The sequence below is a fragment of the Hyposmocoma kahamanoa genome, unplaced genomic scaffold, assembly GCF_003589595.1.
Source record: "Hyposmocoma kahamanoa isolate Upper Pololo Valley unplaced genomic scaffold, ASM358959v1 138, whole genome shotgun sequence".
NCBI lineage: Eukaryota > Metazoa > Arthropoda > Insecta > Lepidoptera > Cosmopterigidae > Hyposmocoma > Hyposmocoma kahamanoa.
The window spans coordinates 3,679,823-3,702,019 of NW_020653492.1; the positions used below are offsets into that span (position 1 = coordinate 3,679,823).

General features: G+C 35.5%; 1 protein-coding gene across 1 annotated transcript in view; it reads left to right on the plus strand.

Annotated features, from left to right (window-relative positions):
• LOC113240442 overlaps window positions 1–21,254 on the plus strand; it is a 230,420-nt gene extending 209,166 nt beyond the window's left edge. The window contains exons 5-8 of the mRNA XM_026477754.1: window positions 2,889–3,024; window positions 3,229–3,362; window positions 17,600–17,801; window positions 21,021–21,254. Coding sequence (XP_026333539.1) covers window positions 2,889–3,024; window positions 3,229–3,362; window positions 17,600–17,801; window positions 21,021–21,112 — 564 coding nt within the window. The 3' untranslated portion in view covers window positions 21,113–21,254. The remainder of the gene's footprint in view (window positions 1–2,888; window positions 3,025–3,228; window positions 3,363–17,599; window positions 17,802–21,020) is intronic.
• The last annotated feature ends 943 nt before the right edge of the window (window positions 21,255–22,197 follow it).

The following is a 22,197-nucleotide window of genomic DNA, read 5'->3' on the forward strand; positions in this document are numbered from 1 at the left end:
TTCAAATATCATTTGCATCTTTTCTTCAATATTTCCCTGATTTCCCTTACTGTTAAGTGTAGTGGTCATTTCTAAAATGAACAGCACAAACACTGCGGTATGGATTCCCTTCTGGGAAGCAAGTTATTGCCCAATCACTGCTCTCTTTAAGAAGTAACATCGCAGCTGACAAATCTCTTATTACTTAACCCATCTCCATGTTTGCACAAAGCCGAGCACTCAAACGGGTCTGAACAATATTCCCTAATATACTATAACTGTTATCTTTCCGTCCCTTTGTTTCGGACATGCTGGCGTTTAGATTAAACTATAATTGAGATTCCAATGTTGGACCTATGTTTGTATGTTGGAAACATTCTGTTCATGTAAATTCTGATAACACAGCACCTCTAACAAATCATTGTTAAATATTTTGTATGGCAATTTTTTTGCCAAAGCCAAGGCTGTACAAGTGATATCGATAACTCTTGGTTGAACGCCCAAATGAAACGGAGAGGTGATACAGGAAAGACGAGATTTAGACTGCCTGGAAAGAAATCAATCGTTTTAAATAGAAAACTAACTGATAACACACGTATTTAAGTCGATTTATTTGCTGGATATATTTCGAACCAGTCCGTGGTCCTTCAGTCATGAGCTTCTGCGGCGGTGACACCTTTTGTTTTAGGAAATGAAACTATTTTTCCGGATTTAAATCGCGTATATTTGTTTTTTCAAACAAACCGACGTTTCGGGCCCTTTACAGGTCCCGAAACGTCAGGTCAGTCAACCGTGACCATGGGACCTGTAAAGGACCCGAAACGTAGGTTTGTTTGAAAAAACAAATATACGCGATTTAAATCCGGAAAAATAGTTTCATTTCCTATGTGTAACAATCGCGAAAACCTAAGAACCTTTTGTTTTATCAAAAATAAGTGCACATTTAACCTCCATCTCACCTGATAGAAAGTGAGAACGAGGTCGACTATGTAGCATGCACATTTAAATAATGCCTATGCACTCTCGCCTTAAAAAGGTCCAATTTATAACGTTTGGGGAATAAGTCCGCAGGCAGGCAATTCCACTATCGAGCCGCTCGTCATATACATGTGGAAGAGAAACGCTTCGTGTGAATCCTGAGAATATCCACAACATAGGGGTGAAATCCCCTGGACGGAAACTGCGTGCCAAAGTCGTAGTCGTGCAGGCGTAGGCGACGGCAGCGAGCCAATCATAATTGTGTAGGAGTACAAACTATGTTAACTAAGTAAACTACATTAATAACATTTAGATCTAAAGTCTCATCCACACTAACGTCTAACAGAATACCTAGCACTATTTTCCAGTCGAGGGGTACTTACCATCCACTATCATCATTAAAATTTGAATGATGACCAACCTTCTTAGTCATGATTAAAGACTTATCCGTTAGTTTGTCCATAATCTGGACAACTTCGGTACCCAATGGTTAGCACCATACAGCGCTAGATCAGGAGGTCCCGGGTTTTCTGGCAGGACTAGAGAAACCAACTTTTCTAGATTAGTCCCGGAGTGAATTCCCTTTGCTCAGATACTTCTAATACAAGCAATTCCTTACTTTGAAACCAGGTGTAGCGGTTTTTTTGGCATATTAGCCATACTATAAATTAACATATAAAACGAATACAATAGTTTTTCCTACCAAGTACAATTTTGTCATGTTTAGCATGAGTTAAATGGTATATTACGTATATATGTACATAATTTTTTTCATAATCCATTTTGTTACTTTCCCAAAAATAACTTTTTTGAATTTCGTCACTTTATTATCGTGTGTGCCATATATCAACCTCCACTTTTCACCAATCTTACAACACGACAAGACGAATCTATAGCTACGTCGCTATAAAAAGACAATAATAAATCACATCCGAGATGAAGCATCCGTGTAAGTAGATCTACAAAATCGCAGCTCCCGAGATTCCTTACAATTTTCACATATTTTATGCCCGAGTAGCTAGCGTACATTTTTTTCTGTCTTTGGGATACCGTTGTCGTGAAGGAAAACGTTGAATTCTTGTCGATTTATCAAGCCTTTTGTGGCCGAATGCTTAGGCCTACGAAATTGTTGGCGATGTTGGCATCTTTGTATTGTTATAGAAAACTTTGCTTGTCAGTAGATTCTTTAAATAGATAAACAACGTTAAGAAAGAAATCCAATTTTGAAAAAAGGATAATTCCAATGAGAACTTTAATATGTTACCGTCCATGATTTGATGCAAAAGTTTTCAGTTTTTCTAAATTGAATTTGCTGTCATTTTAGTTACTTTCTGCAAGAACCGGCGGTATAAAGCCTTCGAAGAAGACTTGATACAGTCAGTGTAAAACTAATTTCAAAACGCATCCAGGAATTCTCAAAGAAAATCCACGCCCATACTTGGCCATTTTCATAAGAACAAGCCCATTTCCATGAGAGCGGCAGCTGTTCATAAATCTGACCCCTTTATCACAGCTCCGACCGTGATAATAACCTGAAGGTCCGTTTTGTATCTCTTTTACTAGAGTTTTTACTCCTTATTTTTTGCTTCATTCTTAGCTTTTTTAAAGTTTTTCTTCGCCTTATCTTAAGACGTAAAGTAAAAGTGCATTGTTTCACGTCAGTATTTGTAATGAGATTTTTTGCTGAAATCACAAGGTTTTTGCTGCTAATGTCTCAAGGTTGTTATTAAGCAATGTAGTTATATTTGTTTTAACACTGTTCTTGACACTACGCCCTACATGCGTTGCAAGGTCAAAAAACCAGGATGAGTTCCCTCTATAATGTAAACATAGTCACGTAACGTTCCAATTCTTAGTAATTACGAATTAACATCTATATAAAGATTCTATGTATACGTATTGTGTATTTACAATTAATTATTGTCCATCAGCTGGCCAGATCGAACCAGAGCCAAGTGGTCCTTACGAGGGTCAGCTTCGGCCTCTCTGGAAACTTCAGCTGCGAGGTAACAGCTGATGCCCCTTCGTTTGCCACGTCCATTGTGTCTAGTGTTATGGAAGTTGTTGGTAAGTTTTAAGTTTAAATCTTACGATATCGAAACTGCTCTATTTTGGAACATGTTATAGAGAAGTTGAAGTTTGACGATTTAATTCAGCTTCTTATCTCAATGTAGTCTTACTATTGAACCTTATTTATATTATTGTAAAACATATAACAATGTAGATAAATACATTCACGAAAGTGAGTTTCGGTTTTTTGTTTGCATTCAGTGCTTCCACCGTCATCACCGTCAATACAGACAAACCAGCTCTACTATAGACCAGGAGATTTGCTCCAAGCCAACTGTACAAGCGGCCCCAGCAGACCAGCGGCTGAACTCGCGTTGTTCATCAACGATATGCCTGTAAGTATTACCATTGTTATCACTATTGTGTTTTTCTTCATCTGTTTTTGTTACAGTATTGACATTTTAAAACTATTGTTGTTTCTTCTTCATATGAACAGAATAGTTGTTAGTTTGTCCCAAAGCCTCATATTATATTGTTTAAATAACCATTATATAAATAACGTTAACGTTAACGTTAAAGTGTGTAAAAGCCGTTGTGCTCAAATTCTTGTCTTCTCTTTTCTCTATTTTGTTTCCTGTCTATAATAAGCGCCTTAGAATAATAACGCATAGAATTATAGTTTCATGTCAAACGAACCGTCACAAGTGAGGCGAAAATCAAATTCGTGTAGGCTAGTTTTAGTAGTACGTTAATTTTCGGTTTTAGTGAATATTTATATAAAAATACAAGTTGAAACGCGTTACTTCCTTGTGAAATGTTATGCTATGAATATTACACTCATTTACCGCACATTTAGTCATTTTTAGCTAAAATTCTTGATCTGTTCGCGGTGCAAGTTGACCTTGAGCACTGCAGGCCCGCCCGCTCGTGTAGGCCCTTTTGGCGCGCTTCAATTTGCCTCACTTAGCGTGTGCGGACTAGGTTTCTATGCGTTATTATTCTAAGATAAGCGCTATATAACGCGGGGCGAAACGAATGATTTTCTAGTCACCTGTTACAAAGGAAAATTGTCATGTGAATGACTTTGTAATAATGAATGACTTGATAATACTTTATAAAAAAAAATCGTTAATACAAACGTTAAGAGTCCATACCTCACCTCGAATTTAAATTTTTCCTGTACGTTGGCTTTATTTCAGAGTTTATTTTTTTACAAACGATATTAGAACCTTTTGAAAAATCAATATCGTATACTCGAAGTATACGTATTGTATTTAGTTCAGTTGATATTAAATAAAAATCATTGTTATATGTAAAGTACTGTAGTCTAGGCTCTACTCTATGAGTAGAATTACTGGCTGAGTGAATATAGTTTTATATTTGGAATGTGTTTTGAAATAGGAGATTAGAAAGAATAGATCGTCATTATAGTTCGAGATGTAACGTCAGTAAGAAAATATGTAAAAAAAGTACAATAAACCAAGTTTTGAAGATTATCCCAGTTTATATTTATAAAAGTATTCGAAAATAGCGGTAAAATTTCGAGGTAAGTTCGTGCTTTTTTTATCGTGAAAATTTTTAGTAAATTTTTGGCACCCCCAAAATTGTAAACTTTTTAATTATCATAACGATAGGCATCCGGCTAAGATTTTATTGTTATATTTACGATGAAAAACTGTTCACGTTAAATACCTTTGATATGACCAGTCACCTTCTGTAGCTAACAAAATATTCAAAACTTAATTAATTTACTTTTGCGAAAATTTATCACAACAATTATGTCGTTGTGACCATCTTCAAAACAGCTTTAACATTTATTCATCGCCTCAAATTTAGTTCGTATAAAACCAATTTATTTTTTCATTTTTAATAAATGTAACATACCATTTAAATTAAGAGGATATTCGTCTATATTCAATTTTATTATATTTTTGTGAAATTACTACCAATACTTTGTTATAATTATTAACACAAACGTCAGACGTCAAGTGTCAGATGTCAAGTATCAGACGTTATGCTAACTAAGCCACGGAACGAACCATACCTTACGTCGTAGGTAGTGAATTTTCTAAATTTATTTATTTAATTTTACTGCCTCCGTGGCCGGTTACCATGCTGAACTACCACGCAGAGGTCCGGGCTGGATTCAAGCCCAGGAGAGACATTTATATGACCTACATTTATTTCTTTCGTGAGTTTGGGTGTAACTTGGTTTTGTCTATGTATGTGTCCATGGCACTCGCGACACAGGGTTTCGCTAGTGCGGGGCTATGTTGAGTGTGTATTATTATTATATCTATTTTAGACTCTCGCCTCTCCCAAGGCCTAAAATATTAATTTTGAATTTATTATTATTATTCACTTCAAAATACAGAACGTTCCAACATTAATTTAAAATCATACTAAACCGTAACCTGTTAATCTGAAACATTATTTCATACCTACAATGGCTGTTATACTAATTATAAGATATAGCAATAGCGTAATCTGGCGATAAATATAGCATCAATGAATTATTTCGCCTAATATAACGTTTGAAAGGATAACACGTTTTAACCAATGACCAGGCAATAATTATTTTCACATAGAAGACAGCGCCATCTATTACATGTTAATTGAGATAGCTGAGGATAATTAATAAGCATTACTTTGCTTCCTTGATATGCTACGAAAGCAATCGACGCATCGAAACGTTGCAAAATTATACCGCTAGATGTCACATATTTCGATTAACAAACCGTACTGCGATCCAAAGTGAAAGAAAAGTACGTTAAAATTTAAACAGCTTTATTTCTTTCAAATTATAATTGCTATTAATATATTTTTTTTAATTTAACGGTATAATTTGTGCTATATATTATACATAGGGCGCACTATAAGTTTCCGGGACTGGCCACTTACATAAACAATATTTAAAAAGTAATTACAACATTTGAAAATGGAACTCTTTGGCCGTAGAATACAGAAACAAAAGAAATAGATTAGAAAGATTAGAAATTGGTTGTCTACATCACCATAGAATTAAGTCGTGAAAATTTTCGTAGTATGATTTTCTACGACTTTAAGTGTAATTTAACAGCTCAGCGGAACTTCGCTCGGTTTCAAATTGCTTTTGGCGATGAAGCACCATGCAAAACGTCTATTTATAGCTGGTTTGCAGAATTCAAATGCGGTCGTGTGAATCTCAGTGACGAATTTCGTGATGGTCGCCCGTCCACTCCTGTGAACAACAAAACCATCGATATAGTGCGCCGTATGACCAAAAACAGGCAGGCATATGACATACCATGAGATTCGGGCATCTATAGGCATAGACCGGAGTCAAATACAACCAATACTACACAAACATTTGGGTGTGAAAAAGCTGTGCTCGCGGTGGATCCCACACAATTTGGCGTGGGACATAGTAACAGATGACGAAACATGGATTTATAGTTACGAACCCAAAACAAAGCAACAATCGAGCGTAGGGGAGAGAGGGGGAAATGCGGACACTTAAGCGAATATCGAAATAAAAATCGTATTATTAGCATTAATCAGTATTTTTTTATTATAATTAAACTTTGGTTATCACCTTACAAAGTTACCATAATTTTTTATCTTTAATTTTTTTTTTTTTTTTTATTGTATAAAGGACAAAATACACAAATATGTTTATGTACAAATAATCAACAAATATAAAATTTTAAAGAAAAACGAAAGGCTTTCTGTCCGTAATTACCCGGTGCATGTAGAATAAATAGAGTATGACAATATATAAGCTATTAATTGATACCACTTTCATCTTCCTACATCTTGGCCCAAGATTGTATGAAAGCGTATCGGTCTCCTTTAGATTAACGTCTGGATTTGCCCCAAGTCCCAAGTCTGTAATTGCCCCAATCGTAATTTATTTAATTACATAATATTTCTGATGTTATGCTAGCACGTACAATTTTCATATTTTTACAGTTTCGTGGATGTATCTTATAAATATTTATGACAAACGTAACATTTCATTAATTCTCACGTACCAGCGTATACGCGGCACTAAAAATAAAATAAAATTACAACGAAACACGTGAAAAAAGTCTTTGGTATGAAACGCGTGCGCGGCCTTTTACCTTGACAACTTTCCACACGCCAACGATGGTGGATATGATCGAAAGCTAGACTTCTAGAAATGAACCAGCATCACAACCTAGCCTTGGTTGTGACTTTAGCTGAATGGGATCCTTTTGTACACGCCACAGCCGCACACATGTCAGTATAGTATTATGCAACTTGTTGTTGAAATGTTTTTACGCTGTTCTTTGTGTTATTTCTGTTTCAGTTATATTAGTCTTTGTTTTTGTGTTTTTTTTTTATAATGTGGCGTTACAATAAATGGTTTCTAATTCTATTCTATTTCTAAATGAATGCGTCTGAAATTACTCCGCGTCTGTATTCACCCCACTCTCCCCTATGGGTCTTTAGAGATGAGCTTTTCGCCAAAAAAAAAAACGCGTGGTAAGTGCCTCTAAGTGGAAGATTACATCTTTTTTAAATAAAGCTGGACACGTGGCTACTGTTGCTTTGGAGAATCGTTATACCGTAAATAGTGATTGGTACACAACCATTTGTTTGCCGGAAGTTATTGACAAACGTCGTAAAAATAACCGTAAACGCCGTATCATCTTGCACCACGATAATGCCAGTTCTCACACGGCCAGACAGACAAATGAATTTTTGAAGGTGAACAACGTTGACCTTATGAGCCATCCTGCGTACAGTCCCGACCTGGCACCTTGTGACTTTTATTTATTTCCAAAAATTAAGAACCAGTTACGCGGTCAACGATTTTCATCACCTGAAGAGGCCGTCGAAGAATATGAAAAATATGTTTCATAGATTGTCACGGAGGAGTGGCATAAATGTTTTCAAAATTGGTTCATTCGTACGAAAAGTGCATTAACGCCAATGGAGAATATTTTGAGAAACATAAATTTATTTCTGACCATTTATAGTATTTTTTTCTTATTCATTCCGGAAACTTATAGTGCGCCCTACGTATTAACGATCTCTGCTCACAGCCTCTAGCTATTAAAGGTAATTAATTGGTGTGATTATTTAGCTAATATCTAATAGCCTATATATGACTATATACTCAGCTGGGCATAGGCCTCTTCTCATAATGAGAGGGCTTGGGTTGTAGTTTTCACGCGGAATGTGGAATGAGAAATTCACACATATCATTAAATTGGTTGGCTTGTGCGTGCTGATCTCATCACGATGTTTTACTTCGGCGAAAAGCTCATGGTAAATATCGTACATAAATTTCGAAAAACACAGAGTTGTAAGTTCGGATTTCAACCCACGACCCTCTGTTTGAGAGGCCGTAGGTCAACCCATTATATTCAGATTTATTTATTTCTCAAATATAAAACATTACAGTATAAATTGCATTACATGTCAAAGTATATGAAATTATATTGAGAAAGTCAGATAAAAATGAAAATTATAAGAAAAATACACAATAATTAGAAAATTAACAATTCAATAACATTGTTGTCATTAAATTACATATCAAATATCATTCTCCATCAAGAATCGTCAAGAGGATGTCAATGATGCGGTAAAAGTTAGAATAAAATAGAAAATACTCAATATCGTTACAATTTTAAGTCCATAAATTCATTTACAGAGTATAAAGGATTCTTCAATAAAAGGTCTTTCAGCCGGCTCTTAAATATTTCGTCAGACGGTTCAAGTCTGAGAGTAGCGAGTAAACCCTTATGGTAAGCATTAGGCTACCGCGCCTGTTGTCTGGCACATTGTTATTATAATGAAGAAAGTGGCGAATAACGGTTGGCTCCTTAATTCAGTCTTAAAAGTATACAAATGAATCAGAGCTTTAAATCTCAAAGATTGAGGGGCTCTGCCACTGCACCCGTCACCTGTTCACAAGTTCCATGTGCCTGTAATTTCACCAGACCTCTTACCTCTCAGAACCGGAAAATCCTCACATTGCTGCTAGGTGGCAGAAATAGGTAAGGTGGCTGTACTTCCCTGGATGAACTCTTTCACAAGGAGCTCTGTGAAACTACTCTTATGATGTATCGAATTCCCGAAATGACTAGATCTCGAAAATTCTATTTAATTGTAGAGAAAAGCGGCACTACAAACATTTGAATGTTAAATTTTACATCGTTGTGTAACCGCAAATCCAAAGCAACTTACTCATTATATAATTTAAACCGAAAGCTTGTTTGAACGAAAATTTTATACTAGCAAGTTTTAATGCTTCTAAAGCTTCACATTTTCTGAATCTTCCGGCGGGAGCTTTCGAGCTTTCGTGTTACGTTCTAGTATGGTTATTTTGAATATATTTCGGATAGGTTAATTTATTTCAATTTACCTAGCGTCTGCACTAGTATTTTTGGAATAAAACAGACTATAGTCAATTGCAATTATTTTGACAGTAATTTAGCGCTTATTATTAACCGACTTCAAAAAAGGAGAAGGTACTTATGGAGGTATTCGACTGCGTTTTTTTGTATGTATGTTACGCGATAAATCTAATTTGTGAAGCCATTTTGATGATACTTTTTTGTTCGAAAGAGGGCAGTAGTGGTCCCATGTAAATTTGAAGAAAATATTCCACCTCTAAGGGTGGCGAAGTAAGGGATGAAACCGGTATCGCGCACTTTCCGGTAATCGATTTCAATAAAACTTGGCAAATAGATATAATTCCACGAACTTTTGAAGTCGGTTTTTTAGACTGTACTGAGATTATTGGTCGAACAAACATAAATAAAAATTCATTCGATCTGACTTGACTCGAACCAGCGTCCGTTGCCACACCGAGGCCACCGCTCTTACCAACTGAGTTAACAGACCGAGCCAGCAGATCTTAAGAATTTCTTTATATGCTTGTTGCAGATCTTTGTTTTGGGCTTGAACCACATAACTGTCATTCTCGGACTAATGTTCACTAATTAATTTCCGTGACAATTTTTATAATTGAAATATTCAAGTATATTATCGTGTAAATATTAAATAATATTGCACGATAAAAAATGGAATACCTAAGTAGTAAAAATTCCCACGGAAATTAGGTAGTGAACACTAAATTCGAGAATGATCGAGAATAATAAATACTGCAGGAGTGGTGAGTGGGCGTGCTACGTGTGCCAACAGTACATGGAGTTCCGCATACTTGAGCTCGGTCCACCATTTTGCTGCTTTGGACTGCAAAAATTAATACTGTAATATTATCCATGGTTCATATCATCGTAAAGTCTTATGTTATTTGATTTTAATAAATTTTTCATTTCCTGTTTGTAGTGGTCGAGTTTTTGTTATAAGAAACGAAACTAAACTTTATACCGCTGCAATACGGTCGACTTTTTTTTTGGAGAACGTTAATAGCCGTTAATCGTTAGTCGTCTTTCATCTATTACCACTAGATGGCAGCATATTGAGTGAAATTTTAAAATAAAATGAAAACGTAACTTCTAATGATAGGTATTGAACTTTCAACGATTTGTCAACTGGGTAAAGTTTAAAATATATTAACAGTTTAGAATTTGTTACATCTTTTTAAATTAGAAACTGCGATCAATCATTGTCAAGATTTCATAGTGTTTATTAGCATTATGACAGTGTAAGTTTTGTTGATAGCGATTCTGATAGTAATCGAGGGGTAAAGAGGAAACCTTTCCTTTGTTTTTTTTTCCGTGGTTCAAAACCGCCAGCGCCACCTATGAGAAACTAACACTCATTTGTTAACCTTAAAGTAATACAATTTGGTTCATAAAAGGTAGTACATATGTAGTAATAATGACAATGACTATGACAACGACAACGACAACGGCAACGACAACGACAACGACAACGACAACGACAACGACAACGGTAACGGCAACGATAACGACAACGACAACGACAACGACAACGACAAATAACGAAAATAATAATAAATACATGCCGCATTTTAAGAAAGTTCATGCAAATGGAAGAGGACGAAGTAGGACCTTCTTACACACCCTCCACATAGATACTTGCCATACTGCATTTACTTCATTACGATCTGAAAGTGTGGTTCAAACCAGCCAACAGACTGAGAAAGAAGAAAATAATAATTATAATATTAACGCACACACTAATAGCCCCGTTATAAGGAATCCCTGTACCGCGGGTGCCATGGACACATACACATAGACAACTACAGATTACACCCAAACTCACGAGATAAGTAAATGTAGGCCATACAAATATTTCTATCGGCCCGGAAATCAAACCTGGGACCTCTCCGTGGCATTTCGGCATGGTAACACGTTGGTGACACGTTGCTAGGCGGGACGACGACCGATGGACCAAGGCGGTCACTGAATGGTACCGAGATGTCATTTTGCGTTGTCGTGTGTGCAAACCGAAGTTTCGCGACTCAAAAGATGCGATTTCACAAGAATTCATTCGTCGTAACCTCACCCTAATAACGCCACGGCCATGAAAATATCGCCAGGCTTGAAGCTACGAAGTTAGGTAATTCGCTTACAGTGTCGTCTGTGGTGGAGACAAATCAAGTAGAATTCTTTTTACAAATTAAACAGTTAATATTGTTTAATATTTTTAGTGGAATATACTTTAAATATGTCAATAATGCAAACTAATAACTATTTGCTGTCAGTAGTGGACAACAAAAAAAAAATTGTTTCAATCGCTGACGTGCGGAGGAGCTACAGTTTCGTGTATACTATCTCATATAATTTACTAGTTGCAGCGCTACTTTGTGGCCTTTTATAAATAAAATCGTAAATTTGTAATTGACCCTCGACGTCGAAGCTTATGGCAATAAGCGAACTCGCTAGGAGCGTCGCGGTTCGTGGCCCTCGCGTAAAAACGTAAAAGGCATTTTGCTTCCGTTCGGATAACCGACGCGAAAAACACAACGTCTCATAAGCTCTTATTATATGGCCGGCTCAATGCGAATTCGTATCGATAAATGTGATCACGCGCTTAATCCACGCAAGTTTCATATTGCGCTCTCAAATTTAATTTGTTAAAGAACCTAATTTCGCTAAAACGTTTTATCTTCGTGTGTGTACGTGTGTGCTGCATTCCATTTTTCCACAATTACGTTGTTCGTTTATGAAATTCTCACAAACGTGAGAGGTCTGTACTGGCTCTTGTAAAATTTTGTTGAATCAAATGTTTGCTCTTTCTTGCATCTTTCCGGTTAGTATATTTGGAATATACAGATGCAGTATTTATTTTTAAGCAATGTTTTAACACTTAATCAACTCAAGGTTTTTTTTTTCACAGAATCAGAGCGCAAAAGAGTTTTTTCCACGCTAGCGTGGATAAAGGTTTTTGAATTCGACCTTGACAATGGATTGTGATGCACCCATTGACTTACAAATAAATGGACGACGGGTCTAATACAAAAACCACAAAAAAAATGTCCCAAATCAACCTATTCGAAATTTAAATTGTAAAGTCATCGTAGTATCGCGCTGTCAGTCGAACAAATGAAGACTAAAGCGGAGTGTCGCGCTCTGTATACGATTTTAGCGCCTTACAAGTGCGGACACTTTTTAGCGCGGACCCGACGTCCATATAATTGTAAGTCAATGGATGCACCTAACTTTTTCTTTAACTAATTTTGTTCATTAAATTTTTGATGCATGAATGAATGGAACTGTTGTTATAGTTCAACTGTTTTTCTTTTATCTACCATTTTCCTCGCTATAGTGAGGTGAAAAGTTTTGTGTTTCGCTCGGCAGCAAAGTTGTTTTGCGTCTCGTGCCTTGAAACCCTTGCTACGTTCAGTAGTCTATTTTTGAACAATTTTAGAATCCTTCGCTAGCTCAGGTTTCAATACAAGCTCTCGCGTCAAACAACAACTTTGTAGCCATGCATAACAAATAACATATTATTTAACACCTCATTTTCTAGGTAATCGATCAACTATATAACTACATACTTAGAATAATAACGCATAGAATGATAGTTTCATATCAAACGAACTGTCACAAGTGAGGCAAAAATCAAATTTATGTAGGCTAGTTTTAGTAGTAGGTTAATTTTCGGTTTTAGTGAATATTTATATAAAAATACAAGTTGAAACGCGTTACTTTCTTGTGGAATGTGATGTTAGTGTCTATTTCATGTCTGTCTGACGTATTTTTACACTAATTTACCGCACATTTCGTCATTTTTAGCTAAAATTTTTGAGCTGTTCGCGGTGCAAGTTGACCTTGAGCACTGAAGGCCCGCCCGCTCGTGTAGGCCCTTTGGGAGCGCTTTAATTTGCCTCACTTAGCGTGTGCGGGCTAGGTTTCTATGCGTTATTATTCTAAGGCTACATATATATAATTCTTATGTTTTTGCGATTGTCACACATAACAAATGAAACTATTCCGGACACACTTGTTTTTTCAAACAAACCATGGTTTCGAGTTCTTTACAGGTCCATCCTTACCCTTCAAAACCGGAACGCAGTAACGCTCACATTACTGCTTGGCGGCAGCAGTAGCAGCTTTCACAAGTAGCTCTACTGCTACCAAAATTGTCTTGCATTGTGTTTCTATTTATTTAGTTACATAATGATATGCCAGAAAGAGAATATAAAAATTCGATTCTCATTATAACTCGTTTAGTTTATGAAATGCCAGCTGTATCCGGAGTTATAAAACCACTGAAAACGTGTCTTGACACGTTGGTGGTCTATGGATTTGACCCTCTCTTTAGAGAAACCCCGTGGCTTGCATACGATCTAATATTTCAGCAAATTTTGTTGAACCCGAACCAGCGACTGTTTGCCAAACAGGGGCTACAACTATTCCAACTGAGCTAAATAACAAGTTTTGTTCCTGATTAATGAAATATTTCTTTGTGTCTATTCGATTCTTGTATCAGTAATAACAACAAACTTACGAGAGGTTTATCGCAATTGGATGACTGTAATCGAATGCATACGGCATAAACAACAAACGTATTCATTTATTAAACATGTAAAGACATATCAAAATGGTAGTCAGTGCGGGTACAGGATCAGGAACATCTCAAGCTGGACACTTAAGATATAAATACAACATTATGCCGTTTACGATAAAGCGTGAAATACACAGAGAGCGGCCGCGCTCGGTTTGTTATCGTCCATATAAATACATGGAACGTTAAAGAAATGTATGATTTAACTGGACAATACGTATTTCATACACATATACATCTTTTGTGTTACTACCCATATAGATACACTAATAAAAAATGGAACATGTGAAGAATCCGAAACAGTTTGCTTAAAGAACAAATACAGGGTTATTTATAAAATACTAACAAAGTCGCAGGACTATATTATTTACTAACATTTTAGACGACTCTGGATCGGGAAAAATAGTTTCATTTGAAATACGTAGTAATCAAGTTAACCTAATAAATCTACATTAATAAATAATTTTATGACAAGTAATGCTCTTTATTTGATACTGTGATATGATATCGGGCATTTCGATGACGTCACAGAATCCAGTCAAAGCCGAATTTCGTTAATTTATGCGGTATAATTGAAGTTGTCCACGTTTCAAAGAGGATGAGAGCAGCTACGAGAGACAAGATCGATCACCTGGTCTCAAAACCAGGGAATTCCTTGAATGAGTGTCAGAGCAAAGGAATTCACTTTGGAGTACTATCCAAAACCAGACCAGAACCAATTTAGAAAATAAAACTAGATTTTCAGATCTATGTCGCGTATATTTGGTTTTTTTTCTGAACAAATGAATGTTTTGGGTCCTTTAATGGTTCTATGGTCACGGCTGACTGATTTAGATCCAGTCCACGTGTGCCAGTAACTCAATTTAAAAAAGTTAATCGCTCTAATTTGTCCTACCTGAACTCGTCAATCGCCCAAAATGAAAATCGTGGGCTATCAAAATCGTCAACTATAAGTAGATTCACAATACAATTTACACTAAAAGTGCCTTGGATCCCCACAAAGAGTAGATTTTTTCGGATATTCTTTTTTTAACAGCTGGCCACTTATGACCTTGACTGCGACATCGGACAAAATACTCTTTCATAATAAAAATTCACTCACACTAGCGATCAGTTTAGTAAAACTTGTAATATTATTATTTCACGCTATTGATCATGCCATCTAACGTCATTTAAGGGAACTACAAAGCTAGTTACAGCAATGAATGGTATATAATCATCATCAAGCCACTTTACGTTCCACTGCAGGGCTTTCTTATCTAAAGAGCGGGTTTAGGTCATCATGCGCTACGCAATCCTAACGTTATCGAGAAGTACTACTACTATTGAGCACAAATATACGTAGCTTAGATATTAAAGTCTCAATTAAGATGCTACTGTTCTTGCGTTGAACTTCGATATCTTTAATACTCAGTCGGTATTTCTAGGCGAAATTAAAATACAGACAGAATAGCAAACTGTATGTTCTTAATATTTTAAGCTACTCAGTAAAATTTGTTGAGGTATACAACATTGTTTCTTTTACGTTTGTTTTGTTGATATTTACCAATCTCAGTTCCGCTGGATAAAAGCTCTTACGGTTTAATTGTTCCAGTGCTTTTATTGCTCTATTTTTCGTTACGTCGACTGGTTTGTTTACATCGATTCGTTTGTTTGAGTTAAAGTTTAATTTGGTCTTTCTATTTGGAAACTTTGGCTTTAGTTTCATGTAATTTATTGACGTTCCTTCTTTATTGCTTCGTTAGCTTCTTTACTTTTGTTAAAGGTACTGAAATTACAGGTTAACATTACTTACGCATCGTCGTCAGATTACTGTATTGTATTGGGCATAAATCTAAATTGGTTTAGTTGTGTATTAGTAGACCTTGAAAAGTTTTTTTTTCTTTGTTGACATGCAGGTTTTCTCAAGGCTCTACTACGGGAATTGTACGTCATTAAATTAATTATCTATGGTCGGCTAGTGGGGAAATAGTTTTTTGTTAATTGAGAGGACGACAGTCCGGATTCTTTCTTTCAAAAATCCTTTAATTTATAGGTGACGCACATGTGAGGATGGCTAACAATTGTAAAAAAAGCAAATATCGTGAGGAAACCTACATTATAAAAGACAGTTCACAACCAGAGTTGGGCAAGCGCCATGGGCTTAACGTAATCGTAATATGCATCCTTAGTAGTGAGAATTCACAGGATTGCTAGGTAGGCAATGTGTGTAGTTATCACTTCGTCTGAAAAATATATTTTTTTACATCGAAATTTTTGATTATCAAACTTTTAAGTACATTTTTACACGAATCGACGGATTTAGTTCATCTAATTAACTCAGGCAAAGCAAAGTTGTAGCCCAAATGTATAAACGTATATGAATACCTCATTTGATAATGGATAATAAATATATTTTCATTACATGTACGTAAGCGATAAACAAAAGACAAAGAAAAGTCTAATTATAAATATCACACCTTGTATTTCATTGATATTTTTGTTATTTATTACTCTTGGGGTTTATATGTTGGCATTATTTGAAAGTCACCAAAATTATCGACGAAAAATCGACAGAAATCAAACGTGTTATATCATACTTGGGCCGTTAAGCCAATCGGGCCACAGACGACATCGTTAGATTGTCAATGCCGCTGTTCAGCGTATCGTTAGCACCTTACGTGTCAAGTCGCGTTGTCCTGGTCGCGTTTTTCACTCCTATTGCATAGACATACAGCTTTTTTGACGTACCTAATGTGAGCCCGCGATTTAGTAACAGTAGATCTCCATCTGAAAGAGTTCGTCTAGGAAAATACTGCCACCTTAAGAAGAAGAGTTATTCAACCTTATCCCTTCCTCTCCTTTCCATCAGCGGACCACCCGTGCCGGACTGCGTTGCCACAGTTGGACGGTCAGTTCAATACCGTCCCGCACTAAAAAGTTTGGCAATTCGTTTTTATGCCGAACCATCAAATTGTGGAACCAACTCCCGGCGCATGTATTCCCTCCCCTCTATAACATCGGGTCTTTCAAACGTAGTGTGAAGAAGCATTTGGTCAGACCGGCAAAATGATAGTGACGGAGTGAAGATATTTGTGTTTCCATCCGTTACTCTCATCTCTGGATTATATTCGCACTTTCCATCAGGCGCGGTGCAGTCATTTTGCCGTGTCACAATAAAAAAAAACCTTAAACTTCTACTTCTACTACCAAGCAGTAATGTGAGCTTTCCTGCAGTCCGGTTTTGAAGCGTAAGGGTGCTGGTGAAATTACAAGCACATGGGACTTGATTAAGAATAATGGGCACGATGACTGTGCCTGGAACTTTATGGATAGGTCTGTTGCTTACCATCGGGTATACGACTTGTTACACTATAATATTTTCTTAATAGCACAAAATTGTAACAATAAGACAGCAACACAATAATCATCTACTTCTTTTTTATAAAATGTAAAATAGAAAGGAAATATTTATTATTGTATGTCAAAATACATCATAACAATATAAAGACCCTGACAATCACACAATAAACTAGATGACAGTCAATAAACAACACAACAATAAAAGAAAATAACTTCCTTCTTTATCGCTTTTTACGTCTTTGGGACACACTTCCACGCTAAGCTTAAGTATGTTTTTACGTCATCATAAGGATCTTTTTACATCATTTCATAACACAATGTTTTTTTTCATTAGGTAACACCAGGTCTGTACCAGCAACATCCAGCTCCCGAAGGGTTATTCCGCTCCAAATTATACGTCGAAGTTCAGCTGTGGCCAGCGAATTACGATCGAGGTGCCCCCATATTGCGCTGTGAAGCAAAAATCGGCGACCTCTATAAGGATGACTCGACTGTCGCCTTGTACACAGCTAATAGTGATCCCAAAATTGAAAGAGGTAAGGGTCCTTAAGATTAAGATATCTTGTAGTTACATTAAAGTGTATTATATTATATATTTATGAGTTATTTATTATAAAAAAGTAACAATAAGAGACAATTTTAACTATCGTGTTAGTCTTTTGAAGCATTTCGATCAAATTATTACTACAGGTTTTTGTCATGATAATATCATAACATTGCTTTGCCGTAGTTGAGGAAAATTAATATGTCTAATGAAAAAGAAAATGTTTTAAATTCGGGTAGAAATAACTTAAATGAAATAAAGTAGGAGATAAAACTGTACCCTGTAGGACCCAACATAAATAGAACTGAAAAGCTTCATGAAAGCTCGTATTTAGTTACATACTTTTAATTACTAAAGTTCGATATGTATTTTAATACATATTCAAAATACAGCATCACGATAGAAAACGAAAAATTGGCATCCAAATAAATATTTAAAACTTGTTAAAGAATCCAATGCTACTGTAAAATTTATCAGGACTTATTATCACGTACATCTTTTTCAATATATGAACAAATGAGACCTAAGTGAAAACTTGATGTATTTGGAGATTATCGAATTTTGGTTAGATACTATCCAATACAATGCTACTGTAGTTGTGGATATTGTCACTATTGATATGTAGTTGACTAGGCAATCTTCAAGAAGCTTTATTTGAAGTTGACATCCATTTATATTTTAAATGCTTTTAGTCGATAGCTCTAAACGTGAACCCTTTGTCACATGCACGCTTTTGGTGAGACATATTATACAACTGTAATCTAACAACCTGAACCCCAGGCCTGTTAACTTTCTTGAAACCACTGTTCAGTTCTTCTAATTCCATTGAGACTCCACTGAGATTATATTACAATTATGACAATGTTTTTCATTCTGTTAAAATCTTAATCTGTTGAGTCTCAATAGTGCCAATGAAATGGCAGTGATGGCATCCATCCATTAAATCACTAACGTTCGATGTTGCCTTACAAAAACTATCATGGAAATTCTTATGCATATCTTCATTTTTATCAGCCTTTATCTTTTCCTTTTATCTTTCTTTTTCTTTATCTTTATTTAGTCTTCAAATTAAAAGTATTTTTTTATAAAATTAAACTCGATAATATATATAAGCACTTAAATTGTAAGTAAAAACCTTCAAAAGAAAAAAAAAAGGCAGAATATCAAAATTGCCATGGCAATTGAATAGTTAGTTAGTTAGTAGACAAGCCAATTACTTGATGATTTAAAATTAGCAGCTTTGGGGGCCCTGTTGAAGTTGGAACTAAATATTTCGGGTGCAACTTAAATTAATGCAGACGTTGTAACGAAGCAACCAGTGAAATGAGACAGTAAAATAAGATTTGTATGATAGAAATAACTCATGTGGGGTACGTGCATCCTTTCCTTGTCCATAATTCCCGAAAGTGCATTATTAATAGCGTAAAATTTACGATTACTGGGAGCTGTATGATGTAAGTTGAAGTTGCTTTAAATAATAAACTTCGTTTCCAATTTGCATGAGGCATACACTTTTTTTTTGCCTTTACGTATTTTCTGTGTTAACATTTACCAATTATCTTTTATGTTGTCAAGGTCATCCATATTTGCTTCAGTACATTGATGTTACCTCTCATCTTATAATGAACTCAATGTGCTGTACTTAATCTAGACACGAAGCGCATCAGTCGTCAAAGTTTTCTGTATTGTCAAATCAATTTACACACAATAAAAAACTGGAAAACCTTTTCTTTAGCTGTTAACCGGTTTAATACCCTAACTGGGACATTGACAATACGACAATAAACGATTCTATTCATTATATTCTACAACTTTCGACTGTTTCAGCTTTAAAGATTAAAAAAGATGCTTAGATTTTAGAAAGAAGAGATAATATGGCTTTGCCGAGTCCGTCGCGATCTGAATGATCACGTCAATAGCCTGTCGAACTAATAATACCATTTCCTCAGTAACTGAACCTAGCAGAAACTTAATACGATTACTAAGAGGGCATTGAGAGCTCAATGAATTATAGCTCCCCGCCTCATTTGCGAAGACAATTTCCTTTGAGGCCAACAGCGAAGCGTTGTTACGCGATAATAAATTTATCTTCCTCGTTGAACGGCGTACAGTGGAGGAGGGAAACGCTCGTAAAGTGAGGTTATGTTGATTTTTGATGGCGCACGTTGTGTAAATGTACGGATGTAAATGTGACGTTACTAAACACATGTGATAGGTGTGAATTTGATATTTTTAAACAAGAATTATGCATAAGAAAAATAAGACGTGGATCGATTCTGCAGTTTATCTACAGTATTTAGGATTTCTGGAATTTTCTTTAAGTCAGAATGGAATAGAATTATCATACAATACGAGTATCTGTACATTTTTGAAATATCTTTTGCGAGCCGTTCTTATGCTGTAAAGGTTAAATACTTGTAATATTATTGAAATTGTGAAAGGGTCAAATTACAGGCACATGGGACTTATCAACTTATGTCTCTGGGTGACGGGCGCAGTGGCAGTGCTCCACAGATTTTTCGATTTAAAGCTCTGAGTGGCACTGCAACTGTTATGGATAGGCGTGTAGCTTACCATCAGGTGCACGGCTTGTCCGTTCCGTCACTTGATATTATTTTAAAAAAATGAAACCACAACTCTGCAACCCAGTTATTATATCTTTCAAAAATTCCGATATAAACATACTAATCGAATCTAATTAGGACAATGTATTATTTATTTTATTTATTGCTAATTACAGCACCATATTGAACACTAATAATCACAAACAACGTTTCCATGTTTCACTGTACGTTGGCAATAATAACTTCGCAAATTGAATTAATACGGGCTTTCAAGGGTGTTACGTAGGCTTATTATTTATGTCTATGAATATTCATTTCGTTAATAGTACAGAGTGCTTCTTTGTTCAATGAGGGAATGCAAGTCCTAGTTACTGTTATTAACATCGCTTTTATGTAACATTTGAAAATCCAGGTGCATAATTTTCGACATTGTGTCATTTTACGTAACGTGTAGTATAAAGAAGGATCTTTCAGAATTCTTAGTATTATTTTCTAGGTCTAACCTGTCTGTACTTTTTATATGATAATAGAGGTTTTTGGTATCTGTATAAAAAACAACAATTATATTATAATTTTTAAGTGTGCCCATTGATTTTAGATTACACATAGCATAGCCTATAGTATTAATGGATTGTATTTTGTTACAGTGACCTTCCCGAGATCAGCAGCGGAATATCTTCGTACGTGCCAAATTCTCCTACTGCTCCATATTATCGCTATATGGATAAACAATACATAGATTTAGTAAATAAAAATGTGGCTTAAAGTCTTTTATTAACTGTAAGCCATTTCAAACAATAAATGTTGACTATCGAAACACAATTCTTTCATCTCGAAATATCAAAAAGCATAAACGAATCGAAGTTTTAGGTTTTTATGATTGTTATATATTAAAAAAAGAAGTTTTTTTTCGAATCTAAGTCATATAAGGATGTATATTTGTTCTTAAACAATATCAACGTTTTCGGTTCTTTACCCTTGGTGAGAAGCCAAGCGTGACCGAATTAGATTCTTAAAATTGTTTCATGTCGCTTTCGAAAAATAAACGTTTACTAATATCACAAGTATTCAGTGGGAGGTTGATTCGCAGTCTCTGTAAAACATAAAAGACTTATGGCCAGAAAAATTAAAATAATGTAAAAATAAAAATACGATAGCAAATAAGTAGATGTATTTGGTATAAGAATTGTGAATTTAACTATAGACATTGTACCTAACGAGCTGATAAATTATACCAAAGAATGTAAAGAGTAAGAAATATTGTTGATTTAATACAAATTATATATGTCGAATGATTGACTTTTATTTCTCAACGACGACGCTTCGAGGTGAGTTTTGATTGAATAAAATCGGTTTTCTTGTGATGTAGCAAAACCACATTTTCCTCGCTCTGCTGGAAGTTCTTCTACTTCGAATATCAGTCTAAGCCATAGTTTCCCAAAGTAGTCCCTGCTGCGCCATAGTGGACGCCGAAGAGTCCTGTGAGGGCGGTACGGGTTTCGGAAGCAATTGGGTGGCGTTGATGCTATCCAGGGGGTGCTACCGCAATTGAAAAAAAAACCTAAATTAACTATATAAACTACACAACAAATATAGATAGATAGATATACACTTTTTTTCTCACACACACGAACAAGAACAGTCATAAATAACTTAAAAGTAATGTGGGCAAAGGAGGTCTTGTCGCTAAGAGCGATCTCTTTCATATAATATTTGAGGAAATGATAGAGGAAAGCTACTCGGAGCGGGAGACTTAGTGTGCCAATTTACAAATAAAATATATTTTTTCTTCTTGTGATTTTTTTGTGTTGGTATAAAAAATAC